Source organism: Sphaeramia orbicularis, chromosome 11 (genome assembly GCF_902148855.1).
Source record: "Sphaeramia orbicularis chromosome 11, fSphaOr1.1, whole genome shotgun sequence".
NCBI classification, from domain to species: domain Eukaryota; kingdom Metazoa; phylum Chordata; class Actinopteri; order Kurtiformes; family Apogonidae; genus Sphaeramia; species Sphaeramia orbicularis.
The window spans coordinates 46,832,229-46,841,214 of NC_043967.1; the positions used below are offsets into that span (position 1 = coordinate 46,832,229).

The following is an 8,986-nucleotide window of genomic DNA, read 5'->3' on the forward strand; positions in this document are numbered from 1 at the left end:
TGAGTTAAGGAGTGTCCTCAGAAATATTCAGAGACGTGACTGTGCATTTGTAGGTGTGCGGAACTGGAGCAGGAAGTGGCCACCCTGAAGGAAAAGATTCATCACCTTGACGACATGTTAAAGAGTCAGCAGAGGAAGGTCCGCCACATGATCGAACAGGTATTAACACACAAGTAGATGCACGCACACAAGGCCGTGCACTCACACAAATGCACACACAAAGCAAATGATATCGTGTTCCCACAAATTCCCCGAAAGCCATTAATGGGGAAATTAGATTCTGAGGAGGCAGACACATCAAGCTTGGCTGATTTGAGAGAATGGAGCCGAGCGGAAATGAGTGGTGAAATAAAACTCACTTGTCATGAATAAGTGATGGTGCATCTGCTCTTGTTAGAGAAGTGAGTCGTGTCTCTTTTGAGCGTCTGACAACGTTTGCTCGTCTGTGTCTGTGTCGAACGCAGCTGCAGAACTCCAGGACGGTTCTACAGGAGAGGGATCGAGTCATCGGGGATCTGGAGGAGAGGGTGGCTTTCCTGGAGGCTGAGGTTAGAGGCTTCTCAATATAGTGTTTTTGTCATTTTCTGGTCTACATTTGGAGCTGTGCATAGTGAAATAAGAGCCGAGAATCAAGAAAATAAATAAAAATATAAACAAGTGGTGCCAGGTACAACAAACCCCACCCCTCACACATATTGTAGCTTATTCTGGCATCGATCCAGCTGATGTCATCATGTCAATGCGTGTGGTGATGTCAACATATCAATCACATCTATATATGTGCCAAGTGTGAAGAAAATTGAAACAAAATTGATAATTTTATAAATGTGAAATTTCGCCCACTATAAGTAAATGGGAGAAGAAAAAAAAAAGATTAAACTCAGACCTACTTTTCCCAAAATGTAACCATATCTATTCTGCATCACTGGCAATCTAAAATCCCAATTTGGTATGAATTCACCCAATAGTTTTGCTGCTACAGACATTTGAAATTTTGCCCATTATAAGTAAATGGGGAAAAAAAAAGATTTTAAAAATTCATAAAAATTGTAACTTTGACCTACTGTTCCCAGAATGTAATGTCATCTATTCTGGGTCACTGGCAATCTATAAACTAAATTTGGTATGAATTCAACCAATTGTTTTGCTGCTAGAGAGTTAACAAACAAACATACAAACCGAACCAAAAACAATAAGCCTTCTCCTCCCCTTCAGGAGGTGGGGTAATAAAAGTTAAATCAAGTTTCTCAATTTTGAGGGTTTCCCTGAAATTGAGTTTTTGTTTTGTTTAAAAGTGAGGTTTTGTATGTTTAAGTCAAACATCTAAGACCGAGGGCCCAATCCTGGTCCTCAAGATCTACTATCCTGCATGTTTTAGATGTGTCCCTCTTTCAGCACACCTGATGGTCGTTATTAGGCTTCTGCAGAGCTTGATGGTAGGCTTATCATTTGAATCAGGTGTGTTGGAAGAGGGATACATCTAAAACATGCAGGATAGTGGCCCTCGAGGACCGGAGTTTGAGACCCCTGATCTAAAACATGCAGGATAGGGGCTCTAGAGGACTAGGATTGGGCACCCCTGATCTAAGCCATTCATGATATACACTAGTCAACATTTGCTAGGGATCAGGAGTATAACTTTGCTATATTCGGGGGTGTAATTCTGGAAACTTGAAAATTTACTTTCCCAGTGGAGTATAGCCTGCGGATGCGGATGGTGGCCACACATATTATTGATATCACACCGTATGTGTTTCAGAACATTCTGAGTGGTTTCAGTGAAAACAAAATTGGAAGAGTAATTGTTGTGAACTCTATTTTCTAGGGTTGTATCACCCTTTTGCCAGAAAGTGCAATAAAAATTTGTTTTTTTTACCTTTTAGTCCATTTTTCTTTACATGACTAGCCAAAGTACACACATAATATATGAAGTCACCCAAAATATTATACAACATCAATTATTGTGCAAATATAAAACTGATCCCTAGCAAATGTTGACTAGTATATATGGATTTGTGCCATCAGTGCTGCTGAGACATTAAAGAAATCCACCAAACTTATCCTCCCTGACCATATGCCAATGCAGAAGCTATACAACATCAAACCCAGTATTAATTTTATTTTTTTTTTAACACCAAAGGATCCTTTACTCCACAGATAACGATACATTTTACACATACAGTATGCTAATTATAAAATGCGTGCAAGTCTGACTCTAGAAATCATGTAATAATATTGTTGTATAGTGAGTTTTGTCTATAATAAGTGATTAAAATATACACTTTGCTATTCAATGTCAGAATGAACCACAGACATCAGAAGATTTGCACTGGCAAAGTTAAAGTAGGAGCACTTTCAAGTCTGAACTGGTGTAGAAGCCTTGGTTTGATGATTGTTTTTGTTGACATCAGTGAAAAGATTTCATGATAGCACACTTAATGTGTACATGTGCAACCACAATGTAAAGTATGCAAATAATGGAAATACCATTTACATTTTAAGAATGTTTTTATTCTGAATTCTCTATTTATTTATTTATTTATTTATTTATTTAAATACTAAAATTCTCATTTTCCTTTGTATTTCACTCTCGCTTATGGTTTTTTCTACCTGTTTTTTCCACTGGTGTGCTGTATGTTGCTGCTGTCAACTGTGAAATTTCCCCATGGTGGGATCAATAAAGTCTTATCTTTATCTTATGTTAAGTGTCCTTTTCTGTCTACAGAACAGAGAAATGCATGACCACCTGGAGTACCTTATGGCAGGTCAGGACCCCCCACCTCTCACTATCACTGAGAACAAGCCAGAGGTGGTTTACAGGTAAACATGGACCTCATGACCTCCAGTTCTCATATCATCCACCAAACTGTCACAACAAAACTCATAAGCATTTCTCGTTTCTTTTCTGAACAGCAAAACCCTCACACCAACAACACAGAGCAACAAGTCCCTTCCATTCATCAAGGTCATCGAGATTAAGTCCTAAATGGATGGACCATCGTTCTCAAGGGAGACTCTGTAAATATGTATTTAACCTACCAGTATACATGGGCAGTACTTCAAAAGCTGCCCTCTTGGTGACAAAGCACACATTTGTTAGTACCTCAGAGTGGATTTTGAGGCTTTTATCAGCTTCCACAAACACAAGAAGATGAGATTCATTGACTGGGATTGTTTAAAAGGAGGAATCCTTGAATGGAAACAGGGAGCTGTGCATTTGCAAATAATTTAACTTTCACCTTAAACAACACAAACCCATGCAGCACACACTTTGTTGATACGTTTCAGTTAAGCATATGTTGTGAAGTTTTCCAGGCTTACTTGTTGAATCTGAAATGAGCTTCTTTCAAAAGGTCAGAGTAAAGGAGAGTGAAAATGGAGGCTGAACTGTTAATATTGTAAAGGTCACTGTTATATATAACATGTAATATATAAATTATCACATGATGGTGAGTGTTTTCATTACTTCATACTTCTACAGCCTGCTTGACTTGAGTCCTGAGCACAGGGTTCTAAGGTCAAATTGCTGACTACTTTGCACCACATTGCCAATTTTGCAGTTGTCTTTGAATTGAAATATGATTGATTTTTTTTCTTTTTAACTTCAGTAAATACTCCCCATATTACAGTGGAGTAAACGTGTATTAAGAGTGGTATTTTATGTTGCTGATGTAAATAACATGTAGACTAGTTCACTGTGCTGCCAAGTGCTGCCTCAGCACACTCTGAAAACCATTTAAAGGATGTGTATATTGTCATTTTTCTTAGATACATTGGTTTCTTTTCATTTTTTTAAATAATACCCACAGCAATGCAGGATGAACTGAGTAACTACTGTGATAACTGTAAATAGATACACTGAAGTTCAGTTTGTATCCTATATTATAGACTGTAAATTCTATTAGGGTGTTATTAAATATTATTAAAATATATAAAAAGGTCCAAATGTGTCTGTGTTTGTTTAAAAAAAAAACAAAAAAAAAACAAAAAAAAAAACTTGCTGTTGCATGTAAACCTACTCATATCATCATACTGCCACCTAGTGGAACTATGAAAGAAGCAAAACAAAAACTAGGATTGAAAGGTTTTTTTTTTTTGTCAAACCACAAAACTGTACAATTTCACATAAATACAAACCACACAATATCAATTAAATAAATTGCCATATTTCATATAAATATATATACAAAAGACACAATGAAACATGGTACATTCATATTTACATTTGGACTTTTAGGTAAAATAAAAACTAAACGGACTTTGCCATCTATTTTGCATTTCTTATAAAAATTACATTGTTATTTAACATTTGCCAGGAGGGCTACAATCATATTTGTCTTCACGCTACGCTCTTCAGGTCCAAAATAAGAATGAAGGCTGCAAGGGAAATAAGTGGAGAACACCATGACTGCGACATTTTTACAACTGCTATGAAATGTCTTTCCTTACATTTTTGTTAAACATGTTGAAAAATGAAGAGGACAGTGGTTCGATGTGTACAATGTTCCTTTAAGTCTGAATGTTTTAATGCAGTTCCAGTCCTGTTCAGTTCCCCTGCAGTCTCTCACAGGGTGCTCTCCAGTGTGTTGTAGTTGTCTTTGAAACTTTTAAGTTCCAGGAAGTGTTTGGGCCTCTTGCTGCGTTGTCCAGTCGAGGGCAGGTAGGTGACTTGTATGGTGGAGGGAGTACTGCGCACAGGGGAACCGGTCAGGTCCTTGGCTGCAGACTGGTGGTGCTGGTCGAGGCTGGTGGTGCTGGAATAGGCCTTCACGCTAAGGAGGAACAGGAAAACATTGGTATTTTCATAAACATAAGGCTCGTGGTATAAGCTTGATGGAATTTGGTATTTTAATATGGTGTGGAGCATCTGTAAGAACAAATATCACAGTTTCCTCGATTCTAAATTGCTGGATAATCTTATAATTTGTGGTATCCTGAACATTTTATTACAAACAAACACCAGATATTGACAATATTTATAGGCATTACCACTCATTGTAAGCACAAGCAAATATTTTTGGGTTTTGTGCATGTACAGGAGTGAAGTGTACTGTACACCACTGTACACACTTGAGGTCAAACTATGCACTGTAATAAAGCTAGTTTATAATGATATTCTGAGGAGACCTACATGGAGTAGTGCAATGAAACATTTGTGAGAAGTAAACTTATTAAGAAATATCCCTTTCATGGGCTAGAAAAGTCAGATGAGATCAAGTAGATTTAGATTTTTCCAATTACAGTAGAGACAGAATAAGTACTTTTCTGTATAAATGTATCCTATGTATTAGAAGCAGCGGACAGCCACTGTGTAACACCCAGTTCTACACCAGTACCGTGGTCAAAGACACTGACAGGAGAATGAAAAAAGCACACATGATTCTAATGGTACGAGAAACCTGGAGGTGGAAAATTATTATAAATACTGGTAATCGGTGTGTAACATTTCACACACACATTTCAATGCTACCGAACTCTGGAATGTGCATCTCTTCTTCTGATGAAAGTGGTTTATACACAGGCCAATGTTATGACAATAGTTTACAATAGGAAAAATCTGAAAACCAACCAACTATCCCCCATGTCTGAAATTAACCCTCACTTCATTAGAAATTAGACACATAATAATCACTGATGTGTCTGTTATGCACACTCCATACTGGCCAGGATGTGAACTCAGGATCTACTTGTTTTGAAGTTCCATTGTAGACAACTCTACTTCCTGAGAGGAAACCTATCAGGTCCCATGTGACTCTTTAAGAGGCCTAGAACAGGCCCAGCTCCTGTCTTTGTTTACTGGTACAGATTGTTGTATGTGAATCCATTTGCTTCCTGCTGACTAGATGTAGATGCATATTTAAGTAAGTTGTGAATTTGTGTAGTGATTATTCCTGTTTGTGTAAATTTATGCCCAGTTGTTTGATTTGAGTCGATGATTATTTTTTGTTTTGTTGCCCATCTTTAAGTCAAACACCATCTAAAACAATCATATAACTGGATATGTATGGATTTGAGACATTAAATTAAAGAAATCAACCAAATCATCCTCCCTGACCATATGCCAGTGCAGAAGCTATACGTCATCAAACCCAGTATTCATATTGTATTGTTTTTTACAACCACAGGATCATTTACTCCACAGATAACAATATATTTACACATACAGTCTGCTAAAAATAAAATGGGTGCAAATCTGACTTAAAATCATGTATTCATTTTGTTGTAAAGTGAGTTATGTCTATAATAAGCGATTAAAACATGCACTTTGCTATTCAATGTCAGAGTGAACCACAAACATCAGAAGATTTGCACTGGCAATGTTACAGTAGGAGCACTTTCAAGTCTGAACTGGTCTAAAACTGTATCACTTACACATCAGCCAGTTCACTCAGGGCTTGTTGGTACTCAAGAAATTCAGCTTCCCCAAACACCTGAAAGAGAGAGTTAAAGTGAAATCAGTAGCAGGTCATAACAAGACAGAAAAACAAAAGTTGAACTATTTGTCCATATTATATTCAACTCTTCGTCATCCATCACTTCCTCACTTATACAGTCTGCAGATACACACCCCTGTTCCATGGCGAGCGCTGTCGTAGCCTTCAAGCAAACGGTCAATGAGTGCACTATGGCTGCTCTTAATCAGAGAGTGAGAGTTACGAAGCTCCAGCAGCCAATTCCTAAAATTTCGTCCGGTAAATGCGCTGGGACTGCAACTTATCTCCTGTAGAGGAATTCCTGGGGTCCAAACAAGAAGAGACACAAATAAAGAGGTGTTTGTATTGCTACTGCTTTACAAAAAGTTTAAGATCACTGCAACTGTAGATTCAGGAGCATTAAGCGTCATCTCACCTGAGTCACGGATGGCATCCAAAGCTTTCATTCTGTACAGGTAGTTGTAGCAACCTTTAAAATACAAGACAGTGTTCAGTCCACTTACACTGTATTATGACAATATACACTTAAGGATAACATCAACTTGAAAGTCATCAGCTGACAACAGACAAGACAGTGACTGACTAATCTGTGATTCGTGCTTCAGCCTGTCGTCTTCTTCCGACAGGAGACGGGGTTCAAAGCGAATCTCCTGAACCTTGGACAGTCGCGAGTCAATCTCCTCCCTCAGACCCTGGAATTTAATCAGGAAACACAAACTAATTAATCATCTATGACACAAAAGACAGCTCCAATTCTACATATTCCCTGATACGATGTTGCCTATAAAAGAACTTCAGGAGTGTGTAGTGGTGTTGAATACATCCAATCAACGACAGTATAATTTTAAGGTATTTTCCATGAGTTTCAGAGGATAATTATGTACATTCTACATCCCTGCATTACACTGGCAGTCTTAGTTAACAGTTTTTACTATGATGTGGATTTTACGCAACAGATCTTGTTAAACTTCAATACCTGATTAAAAATTAAACCAGTGCATTCCAATCTTCTGATGCCTTACAAAAGTACACACATTTCAGATGTCCTTTTAACATTTTCATTGAATAGTGATATTTCCCTCAAAACCTCTCATGCTGTTTAATTTAGATAAACAATAACATCATCCAATACCTCACAAAAACTTACTGAGAAAGTTTCTATACTATGACTTTTTTTTTTTTTGCTCTTCTTTTCTCTTCCATTCATCATGTAATAAGCTCTTAGATTTACCTGGTGTCCATGTAAATAAAATGGACATAAGAATGGACATTTTAAAAAATCTCCACCCTCAGAAGTTTAAACAGCAACATATCACTCTTACCCTGATGGTTCAGTATTCATAATCCAACAATATCTTATATATATGGTGCAAATTAGTAACCATTAACTTCAAAACTTAATTTGCTATTAAAACTCTGAAGTAGGATACTTCATGCAGGACTTTCTCTATTGTGGAATGTTCTTATATGATTGCACTGATACTTTTACTCATGCTAATGACATGAACACATCTTCCATCACTGTGCACAAAACCCTGCAGCTAACCTTAGGTGCATTGTGTCCAATAGGTGCATGGGGTCCACGGCGGGATCTCATTGCAAAACGCATGATTTGCCTTTTGACAAAGATGAACAGCAGCACAAACACCTGCACACAAAAAACAAATGTGACAGGACATGTTTTCAATGTAAACATCATCAAAGAGCCGTTAGCTTAGCAGTTAGCCACAGATGGACAAACTTAACTTACCAAGCTTCCATAAGCCATGACGAGTACGACATTAACCCCTGATAAAGGAGACGATTCTGCCATGTTATATTCCAAGTGTAGTTTTTTTGTTTGTTTTTTTTTCTCAGGGCGACTAGCTAGCTAGCTAGCTAAGGAACTAAATGCTACACTGCTACAATAGCATGGTAGCTAGCTAAACCTGTATTTACCTATAGTTACGCACTACAATAAAGACCTAAAACTACAAATTACTCTAGAGGATTTTCTATTTGGTATCTTGGGTGGAAACTCTATAAAGTCAATGATGTTATTCCTCTTCCTGTTCGACTACATAATGCATGTACGCAGCTAAGCTAGCCCGACACAAAACAGCGACAGCTCCATTTGCGGCGTCAGACATTACCGTAACCAATGTATAAGCACGAACCGTGTCCGAAGAACCACATGTTGTTGTTTATGTTTTTATCATGGAATTTTACGTCTACTACTACTGTTTTTAAAAATTAATAACTTAAAGCACATCGTCCAAAATGAGCAACATGATGATTATGAGGAGAACACAATTTCCATCTATTTATACCTTTAATTTATCATATAAATAGACTATTTTTAATCGCATAACTATCACCTTTTTGTAGTAGTCTGTCTCTGTTGTCAGTTCTTTGATTTATTACAAACGAACTACAATTAGCGTACCATAGATATTGTGTCTTCTGGTAAATAATTTGCATTGTTCTATAAACAAATAATTTGTTGGAACCTATTATAAATATTACTAAAATGTTGGAGGGAAAAAAAATTTCTGGAATTCTAAAACATAACA

At 37.2% G+C, this 8,986-nt stretch overlaps 2 protein-coding genes across 5 annotated transcripts in view; one reads left to right on the top strand and one right to left on the bottom strand.

Annotated features, from left to right (window-relative positions):
* Positions 1 to 3,942, top strand: part of tuft1b (tuftelin 1b) — a 43,740-nt gene extending 39,798 nt beyond the window's left edge. For all 4 annotated transcript variants that reach the window (XM_030147649.1, XM_030147650.1, XM_030147651.1 and 1 more), the window contains 4 exons: positions 54 to 159; positions 465 to 548; positions 2,726 to 2,820; positions 2,914 to 3,942. In XM_030147649.1, coding sequence (XP_030003509.1) covers positions 54 to 159; positions 465 to 548; positions 2,726 to 2,820; positions 2,914 to 2,986 — 358 coding nt within the window. In that variant the 3' untranslated portion in view covers positions 2,987 to 3,942. The remainder of the gene's footprint in view (positions 1 to 53; positions 160 to 464; positions 549 to 2,725; positions 2,821 to 2,913) is intronic.
* A 132-nt stretch (positions 3,943 to 4,074) lies between these two features.
* Positions 4,075 to 8,555, bottom strand: LOC115428731 (uncharacterized protein C1orf43 homolog). Its single transcript, XM_030147925.1, has 7 exons — positions 8,185 to 8,555; positions 7,981 to 8,082; positions 7,018 to 7,126; positions 6,850 to 6,903; positions 6,569 to 6,735; positions 6,373 to 6,431; positions 4,075 to 4,772 (listed from the first exon to the last, which is right to left on the bottom strand). The coding sequence occupies exons 1-7, from the start codon at positions 8,245 to 8,247 to the stop codon at positions 4,565 to 4,567; spliced, it is 762 nt and encodes a 253-aa protein (XP_030003785.1). The 5' UTR covers positions 8,248 to 8,555; the 3' UTR covers positions 4,075 to 4,564.
* Positions 8,556 to 8,986: the final 431 nt, after the last annotated feature.